At 37.8% G+C, this 17,763-nt stretch overlaps 1 protein-coding gene across 1 annotated transcript in view; it reads left to right on the top strand.

Moving 5' to 3' along the window:
• PPFIBP2 (PPFIA binding protein 2) overlaps positions 1–17,763 on the top strand; it is a gene marked incomplete in the record, with an annotated part of 2,221,164 nt that overhangs the window by 1,160,502 nt on the left and 1,042,899 nt on the right. Inside the window, 1 exon segment of the mRNA XM_044058974.1 lies at positions 15,318–15,401. Coding sequence (XP_043914909.1) covers positions 15,318–15,401 — 84 coding nt within the window.

Below are 17,763 nucleotides of genomic sequence, written 5' to 3'. Positions count from 1 at the left end.
CCAAACATTATTATATGCCAGAAGACCTTGATCCGTCCCTTTTTCTTTACTTTTCTTTAATTACTCCTTATTTCCCATCCCTTTGTATAATCCAAGATGAAAATATTCTGTCTATATCTCCAAAATATAATTCTGCATCCGGTCATTATCTTCACACCTATTAACTCACCATGTGGTGTTCTTCCTCTGTGACACTTTGTTAAGTTTGTAGTACTTAACATTCCACTGGCTTAGTATAAAACTGTGAACATATGCGCATGTGTGTGGATGTATATATAAATATACATACATACACAGGCTTTCATATACCTTATTGAGATATAGCTCCATGAGAATCCATCTGGTTAAGTTCATCTTCCCAATCTTCAGCTCCCCAGTCATTGCTTTCCATAGGAAATCATTTTTGGTGAACATTTTAAGTGTGTGCATACTTCTCAACTGTCCAGACTTTTGCCTCATATTTCTGGTCTGTTCCTCCTAAAATCTGTAGTTTTCCAGCAAATCACTGAGATGATCTGATGTTTGAAACCACTAAATAATGACATAAATTTATTTGAGTTTCAGACATCATATCTTTCAGAAAATGCATGCTAGCACAAATATTGCTATTCTAGTAACTTTTTAAGTTTACAAGAGCAATATTTAAAAGTTCTTCCTATTTTTGGGCATTTGACCTCCCATGATGTCAAGCTTTGTCCAGATTTCTTGAGCTAACAGGTTGAGAGCTATGAGTGTATGCCATGCAGTAATTTCCTTTGTTGTATGAGTTTCTCTTTTCTCTGTGTTTATCAGGCTGTAGAGATGAAATTTATAGACACACACACACACACACACACACACACACACACACACACACACACACACACACACACAGTATAATCATATTTCAAACTCATTTTTTAGCATTGACAGTGCTAACCAAAACTCTGTAAAACACAACACATTGACATTTTGAATGAGCTCTAAAAGGTTTTAATTAATGTTCCATGAGTCAATTAAAACCTGTTTGATTAATGCTAATTCACCCTTATACACAAACATATGGGAACATACTTATTTTTGTTTATTTTGTTGGGTTAAGTTCCCAAAAAGTGGAAGTCAGAGTGTTGAGTCCTCATCGCATTGAAACCAGACAAGACCTAAGTGATGTGGGTGTGTGTCTCTTTAAATCAAGATCTAGATCTAGATCTAGATCTAGATATGTGTGTGTGTGTGTGTGTGTGTGTGTGTGTGTGTGTGTGTGTGTGTGTGTGTGTGTGTGTGTGTGTGTAAAAGAAAAACTTCAAAGACCAATGCACGTTAGGTTCAAGCAAGGCATCCTTTATTACTTGCAGCAAGGAGACAAAGCATGTAGGTACAAGGTTTGTCTAACTTTCTGGAAATCAATATGTTATTCTTATACAGTTCTTTTCAAGATACACAGAAAATGTTACTAAATCACTGCTGACATAGCTGGACACAGCTTTCTGTATGTTACATAGAAAATATTACTTAGACTTTCTACTGACACAGTCAGATTATTGCTGTCTTGCAAAAACATTTGAGAAAAACAACCTTAAAAACATCCTGGCCTTGGGCTTATTTTAGCCCTCCTTTGGTTCCTCAATTCTTTCATTGTACAGTTCTAATATATGTGTTACATTTTGTCTATGTTCAAGGTACATTTCTAGCTTTAGCACAAGTAATGCTGACTACGGTTAAATTTCCAAACATCTATTGTTTTCTTTATCAAGGCTTCTTGCAGCTGGACATTTTCACATGGCATAAGTAGAATTAAATGTCTCTTTATCAAGTTTCTAGTAGCTGGACATAATTTTCATGGCATAAGCAGAATCATCGCTGTGCATATTTTCATGACATAAGCAGAATCTAAATGTCTCTAGTAGCTGTGCAGATTCATAAAACATGAACAGAATAAATGTATTAACCCTTCTAAGCCTTTAATGCACTAAGCATGCATATTGCTATTATGCATTTTTCTAACATTTCCCCCCTTTTAATACTTTATTCTACTTTCAAAATAAGCATAAACAGTTTTTCTTCCCTTAACCTCTTCCTACCTTGGATTTGCAGTTAAGAGAGTCATTTAGTTTAAACCCATGAAAGCATTTCCAGTTTTTGTGTAGTTCTTCAAGTTCAGCATCCTGGTATAATGTTTCTGAAACTGAAGTGTCTACAGTATTCTTAACTAGTCCTTTCACACAGGGGAGGCAGCAGCACCCACACACTATCAGTAAAGTTATCCCTGCACTGATGGCAATCAGAATGTTCATCAGGATGCTACCCCAACCCCCGAACCATTTCTGAAAAACGTCCGTCAATGGGTTTGGTCCTGGTCTGGTCATGGCCGACACTTGCTGGATTACTTCAAGATGGTTGTCTATCTTGTGTCTGTAGTCAAGAATATACGAACAACACTCCTCCTGGATTAAAGCACACGTACCTCCTTTCGCCACTAGGGTGAAGTCAAGAGCCATGCGATTTTGAACCACCACAGTTCTCATGGCTGTCAGTTCATTGGTTACCAATTCTAGGGTAGAAAAGGTTGCATTACTCATTATTTCGAGAAGTTTAGACAATTTTCTCAGTTCCCAGATTGATTTTGTTGCTCCATATGCTGGTAGTACACCTGCCCATGATATGACAGTATCACCCAAATCCATGTGCGCCAGTCCATTGTTATTCCCTGGGCCTAAGTCATGATGGTATTTCCATGGTGCATTGATTTGTCCCACTGGATTGACAGGCTTCTTGATTTCTTGGACATTCCGAATTTTCCCTTGAGGTAAAACTGCTGTGTGTCATATGGCCGGAACCAGGTACCCTAAAAAGCAGCTACCGGACCAATTTTCAGGTAGCCATTTATATGCTTTTCTTCCGCATATAAAGTAACAATTTTCCACTTTAGTAGTAACTTTACTATGAACATACCCTTGTCCTGCGTGAAACATTTTTCTGTCGATTATAGACAGTTGTTTGTAGAGGACAGTATTGTGTTTTACTTCTTCAGTTGTCCTACGCATCAGTTCAACAAATGAATCATAGCTCGTGTTGCAATAGGACCCAACATTATTAGATTTAGTGTAGCATCTATAGGGAACTGTTACATTGCAATAGCTTCATCCTACCTTGACTGTATCATTCTTATAAAAACACACAGTTCCCTTCTGACGAATAGACAATTGCAATGCTACTTTATCTTTTGATGTGACATTTGATGTATCATGAATTAGGTTTTCCCAGGTCTCATTATCCCCAAGGGGAACTGAAGTTAATAGTAACCCCCCATATGCTGTTGGTAGGGCTGTGCAGACCCAGCAATTTGAAACATTAAAAGTTTCAGCATACACAAATTTGATTGCCTGGTAAGTATTGAAGTTCGGGTGCCATTCTGCACACTTATTTAATTCTACTTGCATGGCTGAGAAAAGAAATGGCCAAAATAAAAAGATTATTGTTACCAGTACAGTTAACAGGATAGTCATGTAATACTTCTGTAGAAACGACTGTTCTGCATTTCCGTTTTCTCTGGTTCTTCCAAGTAGGTGTGTCTGGATTTTACTCGATTCCGTCATCTCACTTAGGACAAGTGATCTTACTCTCTGCCCTATAGGACCTTTAGCACTTGATGATTGCTTCACTGGGTTTGAGATGGATCAGTTCCTATTGATCTGACCCCCCTTTGTAACCAGACTTTTGTGCTTAAGGTCCCGATGGAGAGGTAAGGTCTTTGTCCAACTCAAAGTTTTTTACCAATCTGCAGTGCATCAGGTGTATCCATGAAGCTCATTCTGCTATCTTGACTGCAGTAGGTGTCGAAAGAAGCACCTGGTAGGGACCTTCCCACCTCGGCGATGACCAATTCTTCCACTTAACTGCTTTGATCCATACCCACTCGCCTGGCTTCACTTCCACTTCTGATGTTTCGATTAGTTTTTGATCTGAAACAGAAACAGACTGTAACAGATATCTAGAACTCAACAACTTTTTCATATATTCAGCTAATGTAAAATCAGCTTCCTGGTCTGATGACATGAGAAGTTTCGACTGGGGTGTATAGTAAGCTCTTCCAAACAGTTTTTCAAAAGGGGTCAGTCCTTTTGCTGTAGGGACAGTTCTCATGTTCAACAGTGCCAGGGGTAAACAGTACAACCAAGTTTTTCCTGTCTCAGCTATTAATTTTCTCAATTTGCTTTTCAGTGTACCATTATGCCTTTCAACCAACCCTGCAGACTGCGGATGATATGCACAATGATTTTTTAAAGAAATACCAAAATACTTACTCAACTTTTGTATGGTTTGATTTACAAAGTGTGTTCCATCGTCACTGTAGATTCTTTCCGGAATGCCAAACCTAGGAATAATTTCCTTGACAAGTACTTTTGCCACTGTAGCTGCATCCGGACTTTTGGTTGGAAAAGCTTCCACCCACCTGGAAAACATATCTATAATGACAAGACAATACTTTTTGTTCTCACATTTGTTCAATTCTATGAAATCCATACAGATAGTGTGAAACTGATATGGTGGTGTGGGAAAACTCCCTTGCTTGGGCTTTATTGCCACTTGTGCATGATGTTTGTTACAAATCTGACACATTAAACAAAAATTTTTAGAGTAGTTTGTAAATCCGTACGTTGTGAATACTTGGTTCACTAGCTGTACCATCCCCCCTGTTGAGACATGGCACTGCCCATGGCTCAACAATGCTGCATAGCGAAACAAATTAGAGGGCAGTATCGTTTTTTCCTCCTTGGAGATGTACAGCCCCTTCTCGAGGATTGCTCCTCGTTTTGTCCATTGTTGTTTTTCAGCTTGCGTAGTGAGTGCTGCATTGTTTTTAACATATCTAGATTCAAAGTTTCAGAGGGTTGTAGTTCCTCATTTGAAAGAAATACTTCTGTAGCTGCTTGTTTTCCAGCAGTATCAGCTCTCGCATTACCTTTTGAAATCTTATCTTGTTGCTTGGTGTGAGCTGTACATTTGCAAATGGCCACTTTCTGAGGTAACTGAATAGATTCTGAAAGATCTAAAATAAACTGTGCATGATTTATAGGTTTGCCAGTAGATGTTATAATTCCCCGTTTTTTCCCCTGTTGTGCTAACACATGTAGAGTGGAGAAAGCATACTGGCTATCAGTAAAAATGTTTACACATTTACCCTTTGCTAAAATACATTCCCATGTCAGGGCAATCAATTCTGCTGCTTGTGCAGATGAATTGTGTGGTAAAGATTTTGCTTCTACAACCTCAGTATCAGAAACTACTGCATATTCTACTAGGTTCTGTCCTGCAGAACCCTTTTTGCATGAGCCGTCCACACAGTATGTCACCTCAAAAATCTAGATCCATCAGAGCCACAAGGGCGGAGAACTTAAACGACACGGCTATTTCTAGGTAATGTCTTTTGCTCGATCACCTGCAGGCAGCAGTGCACTGTGCTGTCTGCAGGAGTCGGAAGCAGAGTAGAAGGGTTCAAAGTCATACATCGTTCAATTGTCATATGAGGTTGGCTCAACAAGATAGTCATGCAGGAGAGATGCCTAGCAGGGGATAGATATGCCACCTTTTCTTGCAATAAAATAATTGCGACTGCATGGCGTACCCTCAAAGTGAGAGGGTGAAATAAGACTACTGAGGCTGAAGCTTGTACTGCCATCGCTGCTGCAACTACTGCCTGTACACAGTGGGTAAGGACCGTGCCACTGGGTCCAGTTGTGATGAATAATAAGCAATGGGGCATTGCTTATCCCCATGCTGTTGTGTTAGTACTGATGTCATTTAACCCTGCTTACAATCTACAGTCTGGAAAAAATGTTTGTGATAGTTTGGCAATCCCAGAAATAGTGAAGACGCTATCAATTGCTTCAATTTACAAAAGGCAGATTCTGCCTCTGGTGTCCATTGCAACAAATCCTGCGCTGCCATAGGTGTTTTATATATAAGGTCAGTTAAGGGTGCAGTTTCCAAAGCATAGTTTGGAATCCAGCTTCGACAAAAATTAGTTGTACCCAGGAAGGACATCATTTCCTTCTTGGTAGTGGGTTTTGGAGCTTGTAAAATTGCCACTTTTCTGTCCTCATCTAATGTTCTACCTTTCTTGGATATTACATATCCTTGGTATTTAACCTGTTTTTTCCAGAGCTGCAGTTTGTCTTTGTTTACCTTATGTCCTTCAGTGGCTAAAAAGTGTAGAAGTGCTATGGTATCTTCCCTACAATCCTGCAGGGTGGGGGCCGCCAACAATATGTCATCAACATAAAGTAAAATCTGACTACCTTTTGGTGGGTTGAATCCCGCCAAGTTGCTTGCCATCTCTTGTGAGAATATTGTTGGACTTTCGTAATATCCTTGCGGTAGGCATGTATATGTGTATCTTTTTCCCTGAAATGTAAATGCAAACCAATACTGGCTATCAGGGTGCATCGGTATTGAAAAGAATGCATTGCTAATGTCTACCACAGAAAAATACTTCTGTTGAGGTTTTAAGTCATTTAACAGGGTGCGTGGATCTGGCACTATGGGTGCCCTTGGTATTACTGTGTCATTTACTGCTTGTAAATCTTGGACCATACGCCATTCTCCGTTGGCCTTTTTAACTGGAAATAAGGGCATGTTACATGGTGAATCGGGAGATTCCACTAGCACCCCCCCCTTAAGTAAAGCTGCTATGATAGGTTTAATTCCTGCCTCTGCATCTTTTCTTAAGGGATACTGCCTTTTTTGTGGTCTAAATGCTGACTTTGCCGTGATATTAACTGGCCCTGCTGTACAAATAAGTCCTACATCTGATTTACCTGTTGACCAGAGAGTTTCTGGTATATCTTGCAAGGCATTTTCTTCCTCCTTTAGTAGGAGTGTCCATCAGCTGTCTTCGCAAGAATGTAAGTGCACAGCTGGGTTAGTCTGAGTTACCCAATTCAATTTCTGCACTTGTATTCCCTGTCCTGATAGTTCTAGTTCTGTTTGTTTTTCCCATCTCGTGACTTTCTCCTAGGTCTGCCCATTTTACATTTTTATTTTTCGTCAAGCTAACATGTGGTAATCAATTAGATTTATACACTGCAAAAAACTCCTGGGGCAGTGAACAGCTGGCTACACTATTTCCTTCTGCATCCCAGTACATGTTACGCAATACCAATCTATTTGCATGATTTTTAAATAATTCTATCTCGTGTTCTTTATTAGGTCCTGGTGTGTGACAGAAATACAGAATACAATGCAACAAGTGTTGCTTATCAATATCAAGGGAGGGAAACTTGCTGATGGCTACATTCATCAGTTCCTTGGTCACAGTCCCTGGACCAGTTGTAACCGAGTCCTGGCTGTACCAATAAAATGTTTCACCCCCCGATTGCACCACAAAGGTGTCAGTTTGTCGCTGTGCTTCCATACCCTGCATAGTTGGGACTATTGCTATATTAAATAACTGCATAAGATCTCTGCCCAAGAGATTTACTGGGCATTTTGCAGAAACTACAATTTTACTTTTCTGTGTCAATCCTGAAACTGGATCAGTTATTGTGATGTTATGGGAGAGGGGTTCCTGATACAGCTGTCCATTAGCTGCTTTGACCAGTATGTAATCAGGTGACTCCGAGTTTTCTGGTAATTTGGAGGGGTGTATCAGGGTTCGTGATGCCCCTGAATCACACAAAAATTTGACCTCCCTCCCTTCTACCAAGAGTGTAACTTCTGGTTTTGTGTCTGCTAAATAGAGCTCCAAGCTCAATAAAGCTAGGTCTAATATTTCGTCTTCTTCATTGTCGCTGACTTCCTGCACTTCCTCTACTCCCTCTTTCACATTCTCATTTGTCCTTTCTCTACTAGCCCCTTCTAGTGATTCTTAACTATCATATAGTCAGTCCTCACTTTCCTCGTCTTCCGTTGTTGCCTTCATATTTTTCCTGCAATCCTTTGCCAAATGTCCCTTTTTTCCACATTTAAAACACTCTCCCCTTTTCTTACGCCCTTCAAAGTCCTCTGATCGTTGATCAGACTGCTTGTTTCCCTGGGCATTTTTCTTGCCCTTTTTCCCAGACTGTACTACATAAACTTCCACCCCGTCTTCTACAAAAAGTACTTGAGCCTTCATTTTCTTTTTGCTATTAAAATGCCTTTCAGCATGCCTAGCATATTCAAGTAATGATTGTAACCTGCTTGTACAATGGTTTAACATATGTTTTGTAATAAAACTGCTTATAGGTGCGCTACTGCCTTTTAAAAATGCATTCTTTAGCTGCTGTCCATATGGGGAATCTTGTGTTTGATCTTCGGGAACCTGCATTCCACAGTGGTTATTAAAACATTCTAGTAATCTAGCATAATATCGGTCAACTGTTTCACCTTCTTGTTGGATGCATTGATTAATGCAAGTCCAGTCTGCCCTAAGCTTCCATTTTTCAGAGATGCGGTCTGAAAGACTTTTTACTCTAGTGTCTAACTCTGTGCTGCTATGTGGGAGGGGTCTTTGTGCAGCATCACGAGGATTCCAGTTGCCACAAATCATGTACAAATCTGGCCCTACAATCTGTCTAACTACTTTTTCTATTTCTTCTCCGTTTAAGTTATAACTTAACCTCATTCCTTGTAAGTCTTCTGAAAATTTTCAAAAATTAATCTTTGGATGGGGAATTCCCTCAGTGGCTTTCCGGATATCTTCCGGAGTCCAAGGTCTATATACTAGAATGGTTGGGTCCTGACTGTCCTGTCCTGCCTGAGGATTGGGTACCTCTATAAGTAGGCATATTTCTTCTTCTTCTCCTGTAGATCGTGAGTTCTTAACTATTTGCCGTAACTCAATACCTTCCTCTGAATTACTTGCCTTTGTTCGAGACCTGGTCTCAATGGGCTCTCTGATTTTAGTTAGTTTCAATTTTATGATGTCTCTGTCTCCAGTGACCACAGGATATAATGGGGGTGGGCTATCCTGTTCTCTCACTTTATATTCTGGTAAGGGAGGTGGAGGTGCCGATGCTATTATTAAGTTATTATCCTCCCTGTCTAAAAACATTGCTTTTGAATCTTTGTTCTTTTGGTCTCTACGGTTTACCTCCTCCAGCCACCTGTGTGTCTGAGGAATTCCTAACCGTCGTTGTTTTTTTACCCGACCTTTAGAATCATTTTTGTGTTGTTTGATAAGTTTGATAAGTGAGGATTTTTCTAATTTTCCGTCGAATTCATACTTATTAACCCATTTTGAATAATATCTAACATTATCAGCGTGCTGCGACTGCATATATTTTGCGTCTTCCGTTAACAGCGGATTTTGGGGTGTTTTTGTGCAATTATTACCCATTTTGTTTTACCTTTTAATTGTTACGTAACTTCTCTAGTTTTTTAACGTGGTACCACGGATTTTGTTATAGTCTCTTCAGAATGACTCCCTGAAGTCTACTACTCTGTTTCACCTGATCTGTGACAAGACAGTATTTTCAATCCCTGACTGTAAGAAAAAATACATTCTGATAGAAAAACTTTACACATCTAGTCCCTGATCTTGAAACAGAAAAAGTAGATTCACCTTTCCTGAGCCCACATGATTGATCACCTGATTCGCGGAAAACCCGTCCTTCAGACACAGATCAGAAAGTGGCTGGCCTCTTTTGACAACAATTCAGTCGGAGGTCTTTACATATAAGAAAAAACGATTTGGTTTCTTCCCCGTACGGTTTCAGCCACCTGGCCCGTCTGATCTGAGGTGAAGAGAGGGTTCCGGTCCGAAGGACCAATCTGTAAAAGAAAAACTTCAAAGACCAATGCACGTTAGGTTCAAGCAGGGCATCCTTTATTACTTGCAGCAAGGAGACAAAGCATGTGGGTACAAGGTTTGTCTAACTTTATGGAAATCAATATGTTATTCTTATACAGTTCTCTTCAAGCCACACAGAAAATGTTACTAAATCACTGCTGACGTAGCCGGACACAGCTTTCTGTATGTTACATAGAAAATGTTACTTAGACTTTCTGCTGACACAGTCAGATTATTGCTGTCTTACAAAATCATTTGAGAAAAACAACCTGAAAAACATCCTGGCCTTGGGCTTATTTTAGCCCCCCTTTGGTTCCTCAATTCTTTCATTGTACAGTTCTAATATATGTGTTACATTTTGTCTATGTTCAAGGTACATTTCTAGCTTTAGCACAAGTAATGCTGACTACGGTTAAATTTTCAAACATCTATTGTTTTCTTTATCAAGGCTTATTGCAGCTGGACATTTTCACATGGCATAAGCAGAATTAAATGTCTCTTTATCAAGTTTCTAGTAGCTGGACATAATTTTCATGGCATAAGCAGAATCATAGCTGCGCATATTTTCATGACATAGGCAGAATCAAAAACATATAAGAAAAACCGATTTGGTTTCTTCTGTAGCTGTGCAGATTCATACAACATGAACAGAATAAATGTATTAACCCTTCTAAGCCTTTAATGCACTAAGCATGCATATTGCTATTATGCATTTTTCTAACAGTGTGTGTCTGTGTGTGCACATCATTCTGTGTGCCTGTACAGTAAACTCTCAGTTAACTGGCACCCATGGGGATTGGTAGATGCTGGATAAGTGTAGTTTCTGGTTGCTTGAGAGTTACTAGTAAAAACAGACCTAATAAATACTGTACCCTAAACTGTACCATACCATACCATAAACACTGTATTGATTTGATTTTAATATTCAAATACAGTAATTAAAAGCCTGTTTGGAATAATAATATTTTAAACTTATATTTTTGATAGAAAGTGTGGGATGCAGAATGGTTTTCAGTGGCATGCTGAGTGGAATGGAATTGCATGAAGTGAAAAGAAAGAGAGAGTGAATGCATGTATGAAAGCAGAAGCAACTGTGTGCAAAATTGGAGAGATGTATGAAAGCTGAAGACATTGTGTGTGAGAGATTGAAGGGAGAATGAGTGAATACATGTATGAAAGCTGAAGAGACTGTGTGTGTGTTAGAGATCAGAAGGAGAACATGCAATCTGATGCAAACAGAGTGAATATGGAGCGAGTGATGACATTTTAGTGATTTGACTTATTTGATTTGACTTGTTCTCAGGTTGGGGAGAAAGGGAATTTATTTGTATCTTCCTTTTTAAAACTCTAAAACTCTAAAAACGTAAGGTATTTTTCTGTGGCGGAAAACAGAAAGTGTAACACATGAAAAACTGAATTGTTCATATTGTACTGTGTTTCGTCAATTTTTTTCTAGTTGCTTGAGTTCCAGTTAACTGAGAGTTTACTGTATATATATATATATATATATATATATATATATATATATATATGTATATATTGTGTGTGTGTGTGTGTGTGTGTGTGTGTGTGTGTGTGTGTGTGTGTGTGTGTGTGTGTGTGTGTGTGTGTGTGTGTGTGTGTGTGTGTGTGTGTGTGTGTGTGTGTGTGTGTGTGTGTGTGTGTGTGTGTGTGTGTGTGTGTGTGTGTGTGTGGACATCATGCTTTGCACTATTTCTTTTATTTATTTTATTTATTACATTTGTTGACCGGGCCAGAGGCCCGTTTTCAACTGAGACCCGGGGAGAAAAGCTCAACAAAAATACAAAACAACAAACAAACAAAAGCATAGTAACAGCAAAACATTATTACAATATAATTATTTTACAGTATCAAGAAACAGTGCAATGCAAGGTCCTGTTGACTAGAGGAGACCCAGGAAGAAAGCTCCACAGTAGTGCAACACAACCAAGTAGCAGTAAAAATAGTACAAACAATACAACCGTACAAATACAGCAGCAGTAACAACCAAGTAGCAGAACATGTAGTTCAATCAGTAGAACTGTACAATTACAGTATAGAATGAGCAGACACTAGATGGTACCTAAATTAAAATTTACAGACAGAGAGGTTAGAAGGTCAGGTGAGAAAAGGTAAAAAATAAAGAGAGTGGTAAATAGATTAACCTGGGGAGTGGCAGGAGCATAGCCAGTGACTGCTAAGGTATTCCTTTAGGAGTGATTTTAACTGGTCATGTGCTGGATTTTTTGTTTTTATGTCTGGAAGGGTGTTCCAGAGTTCGGCTATTCTGTGTGAATAGAGGGAGTCGCCATGTTGGTTGTGGGAGTTGGATACTTTTAGTAAGAGTTTGTTGGAAGATCTGAGGGATCTGCTATTAGTATTAGGTTGACCTAAAGAGGAGATGGCAGGACAGTTCTTGGGATGGTAAATTATTTTGTGGGCTAAGGATAGTTGATTGAGAGATAGAAGGTTGGTGAGCTGTAGCCAGTTTAATATTACAAGAGCTGAGCAATGGTGGGATCTGTGTGGGTGATTAGAGGAAAATTTAGCAATCTTATGATAACATGATCCTAGATTGTTGAGGTCAGATTTTCAAAGGTTAGTAAATATGAGGGAACCATAGAGAAGGGTAGATAGAAGGTGAGTGCGAGCAGTGGCTAGCCTGGCATTGGGAATTAGGATTGATTTGGCCCTGTAAAGGGTACCTAGTTTGATGTGGACTTTTTTGACGGTTTGAGCAATATGAATGTCAAATTTGAGGGATTATTCTATGGTAACACCTAAAAGTTTAGTGTGGTTAGTGGGGGCAATTTTGGTACAGTTTGCAGAGGTGATAGATAGAGGGAGCTGGGAGGTCTTATTTTTTTATTACTGAAAACTATGATTTTGGTTTTGTTGGATTTGAAATAAGTTGCTGTTAGGAGAAATAGGTTTCAATGTCCCAAAAAGAAGACTGCATTTTTAGTTGGAGTTCTTGGAGTGAGTGGGCTGAACAGATAAGGGTAGCATCATCTGCATACTGTACTATGGAGGTATGTTGGGTAGCTGTACTGAGGGTGTTTGTGAATATGATGAAGAGAAGTGGTCTGAGAATAGAACCCTGATTAGTAAAAAAAAAAAATCCTCCCTGTTCTTAAAAATTAGTAGGTCAGATTTGTTTGCACTTTATTAATTTGATGAAATTTTTATCAGCATAGCATATGTCCATCTACAAAATTATATACAGCATACATACATGCATACTCATCTAGTGCTAACATGCCTGAAGGCCTCCATTTTTTTTTAAATTTTGGATATTTAATTATTCAGTTTTGTTAACTGTAACTGGGTCAGCCTCAGTGGGTCAAACACTCCTTTACAGAGGGGACTCAGGGGAAAGGCTCCATATAATACATGCTAGTAAATAATAATACACGTATCCATTGTATTCACTCATACTGTTGTTACTCTGGTGATGTTTGTGGTGAACAATTTGAATGGTAGGGGTACTTATTAGTGTCTCAGCTGCTTAGCAATGGTTTGCAAGTACTCTGCCATTAGCAGAGTTACTTAGAGATATTCATCACCAAACACTAAATGTAATGTCTGTAATGTCTCCCACTGCTAAATGTGCAATGTCACATTTTTGTTTGGTATATATAGACTAGTACATTTTGCCAGTTGTATCCTGGTAAGATTTTTCACTACATAGTTACATTTTAATGACTATTTTCATACTTTGTCCTTGTTTGTCTTTTTCTATCAATTTATATAGAGCAAAGCCAGGATCATTATTTCACATACCTTAATTTTTAATTCTTTAAGTGTGTTAAGTTCACACTGTAGACATTGTGTAGGCATTTTGCTGTATTTGTAATTTCTGGTCTTAGAATAACTCTAAATGTAGTTGCCTGAAGCATATGCATCAACCAGACAGTGGAAGAAAGAATTTCAGCACTATTTCTGAAATGCTTTTACAGCCCTCATGTAAGTAATTTACATTTTGTTGCTGTGAAGTACATTTATATTTATGGAATGCAAACTATTCATTTGTATTTAGCAGCAAATATTTAAAGATGAACATATTCTCTTCTGAATCTTGTATGAAGCCTTTTACTTTGTCAGCTTTGATACTTTATTCTGCCCATGCGGACTCAGCAATACTGAAGCTTTCCTGCCCACCATGTGGCCTTCTTTTCTTGTGGCAAACTGAAGAATGTTTTTAATATATCCCAGAGAATGGGAACAATAACACACAAGCAAACTTATGCAGTTTAGGGAGAAAAAAATGGGCATAAGCATCACTGCAAGACCTACCACGGAGTGACAGAGGTACCATACAGGAGGAGGCTTACAGATGTTGAGAGTAGACTTGTAAGAAGTGTCTGTTGTTGTATGAGTATGTCAGATGAAACTAGTTTTAAAATAACTGAAGATTTAAATAGCATATAATAGCGGTGTAACAAATGTATATGTTTTAAGTGGGTAATGTGCTGTAATCCTAGAATGCGATATGGCTTCTTAGTCAGTTCTTTAAAATAAATGAACTTTTTTACTACTACTAAGTGAATACCATGCATAATGTTTTGAGAAATGTTACCTGACAGAATTTTAGTTTGTTAATAGCTCAGGTTGGCATCTTTTTTTGGATTTATTTATGTATTTCTGTTTGTATACTGGGAAAGTCCGACTGAGCCAAAAATAGCCCGTTATCAGTGGAGGCCTGGGGAGAAAAGCTCGACAGAGTATAAATACTGGATTAAAGTATTTTCAGTCACAAGTAACACACGATGCGCTCAAGTTCTACTAGTTGCAATCTGTGGAGACTAATGTTACAAAAATAATTGTAATTGCATTTTTCCATACACGTTTATATTTACATATACACTTGCATGCATATGCATATACGCTTATATAGATGTACAGATACATATAGAAGGTTGAACCTGTTGCCATTGAAGCACTCACATTCCTTTCACAGGAGAGACCTGGGAGTGTAAGCGAGTTCATTGATTTACTTAAAGTAACACAAAATGTAAATGGGAGCTAATGAGATTCAAACAAGATGGGGCACTTTGGATTGTAGCACCTTTCAAGGATATATATATATATATATATATTTTTTTTTTCTTAAATAAAACTTTTTTCCCTAAGTTGCCTGTTCTGAGGAGCTAGAAGAGATAATAGATAAAGGGTTAACTTATCCAGGGGACTTGTTTATCTTGTACATGGAACTGGGAAATGAATACATTATTTTTACAAGCTTATTTCTTGTTAATATATCTTAACACTGTATGGATGATGCAGCATTTGCTTTATTTTGACAATTTGCTTTGTATTCCTTTTCATGGAATTTCTTTATTGTAATTCCACTCATGTATTCTGAAAGTCAGTAATTAATTATGCACTGGCTTGCATTATTGCAGAAAACTAAAGCAAAAAACCCAGTGGAGTAATTGCTATCATAAGCCAAAATTCCATTGCATAAAATATTAAGCAGAATGTTTTAAGTTGCACGTTAACATTGGTAGATATAGAGGAGTCTTATTTGAAAAACTGCATAATTAATATTTTTTTTCTTTTTCAGATAAACCAAACAGCAATAAATAATGAAACCTATCAAGATCGACTGGCACGCTTAGAGGGAGACAAGGAATCATTAGTTTTACAGGTACATCTTTCTCAGACTCTTTCTTTAGCTTTTCAGTAGATTATTATAAATAGCTGCATGTTTTGTACTTAAGGACTATTTGCTGTTCTTTTCACGGATTTTTCTTTGGATATGTGCCTTAGTTAACCACTGAGTTTCTTCAGTAATACAGTCATTCATTATTATATTCATCTGTGCTGACTCATGAGTTAGCAACAGATTGGAAGGCCATTTAGCTCCAAGAAGCCATTTTTCTGTAGTCAAACACACTTTCCTAGTCAGTAACATAATGTCAGATGAAACCAACACATCTGGTTAATACTTGTCAGGGAACATGAATTCCCACACAGGCCTTGTATTTCTTTGTCTGCACAATGTAAACATGCTGTGTTTAATACCAGGTTGCATTGTCAGATTATTTTGTGTTCTGTGCTCTGTGGGCTATCACCAGAAGTTCTGACATTTTTATAAAGACTGCTAAGGTGACTCATTGGATAAAGTCTGTGTACATTCTAAGAAAGATGTCACCATTTAAAAAGTTGAAATCCTTGCAGTGCAAAGCTCTGACTAAACCTGATTCACATCAGTAAGTACATTATCCGTACCATAATCAACAAGACTACAGCCGCAGTCCTGAATGCAGGACATCGATGACCTTGTCTTACTGTTTACTGCTACATCTGATTTTTGACTTAGATGAAAACTTATGTACAATTTTCCATCTTCCTGGTGGCTGTTGCACATATGTCACCAACAGAATATTATTTAGTACTACTTGTCAATATTCTACAAAAAATATCAGAAATGTTTAGAAAAAAATGACTAATAAAAAATATTATAAGTATGTTAAGTTATGTAACTGTTACTAAATTATGACAATAAAAAACCTTACTTGCTGCAATATGCATTCCATCAATTTCCCGCCCTGTTGCCTTCTTAATTTTGTGAAATATTTTCATATTTTCTGTCTCTACTAAGCAGTTCCAGAATGCTAGACATCCCTTTAGTTTACTTTCTTCTACTTCTCTACTGCTTTGTTTTTGCTTTGTACTTAATAGCTGGATTACTTATCAATGACCATAATAGTGGCTTAAAGGATCTATTTATATCTGTTCCAGCTGTCTAACCAACTGGAAGCATTGCTGAGCAAAAGTTATCCTTTTCATACCAGACCCCCATGCTTGAGAGACAATTCACATGTTCAGCTATGCAGTGATCACAATAATATATAATTACAGAGTTGCAAAAGCATAGAATAAAAGTTGAATTAGTTTTATATGCTAAAACCAGAATTATAAAATCTTAACTTTGAAGAAAAAAGTGGATGAAAATGTATCAGTCAGTAAGAGTCAGCTGTCTAACAAAGTAAAGAAAACAGTAAAATGTGTTTTACATAATGAGAAGGGAGCATCCCGTGCCCCCTTTATTGGGACTATGTCCATACAATTCCCTTTTATTTATAGTTGACCTACAAGGTCACTATTTCAACTGAAGCGGGGTATGATAACACTAGTAGAAATAAGTTTTGCTGCATTCACACCTAATGAATTCTGCATTTGACAGACTATAATCAGGCAGTACAGCTTCAGTGTATCAGCCTTGAACAACTTATTATACTGTAAATAAATATATGAGGAAAACTGCAGGTTATGACTGTGTACGTCTCGATGGGAAATCTTAAATGACATGTATTGCTTAAAATTAATAAGCATTAGAACTAAACAAAAATATTCCTAGCTAAGAAGTAGGTACAGAATTACAAAGGCATCTGTATTGTGCCTGTTGTGGGACATAATAGGTTCTGACTGACCTATTACCCTGACCTGCATTAAGCATGTAATCAGAGAATGAATGACGACTATATCTGAGCCTTGACATCTGGAATTCTGTTTTCAATGAATCAGCCTCTATATTTCTGGTAATTAGGGTAAAAAATTCATGTCATCACATAGCCATATACAAAAATGCTTTTCTATTTACAGATGTTCTGATACAGTTGTGGGGGACCAGTAGTTGAACTCACTCTAAGGCCTGTTGCACAGTCTCTTACTTATAATGAAGCATTTGGAAAAGAAGAATTTTTTGGTAGGGAGTCTTATGCATAAGAATGGTTAGAAATATCCCTTCCAGACTTAAAATGAGAGCCATCTGTGACTTTAATGGAGAAATCAAGGAAGTCTTTATGCAATAAACTGTATAAAACCTAGTTGAGATATTTTACCAATGTTCTATTGCCTTACATACTGTGAGCATATATACGATTCAGTCAGTAATAATTTTTTACTAGATGATTCCCTGGATTCAGAAGTCATAAAACTTATATCTTTCTGGGGTTCCTTAATATCACAAGGGGCATTTGCAATAAATGAGGAGGGCACCAATG

Source organism: Protopterus annectens, chromosome 17.part0 (assembly GCF_019279795.1).
Source record: "Protopterus annectens isolate FY-2018-M chromosome 17.part0, PAN1.0, whole genome shotgun sequence".
Taxonomy (NCBI): domain Eukaryota; kingdom Metazoa; phylum Chordata; order Ceratodontiformes; family Protopteridae; genus Protopterus; species Protopterus annectens.
The sequence above is the reverse complement of the archived record's forward strand: the minus strand, read 5'-3'. Positions and strand labels throughout refer to the sequence as shown.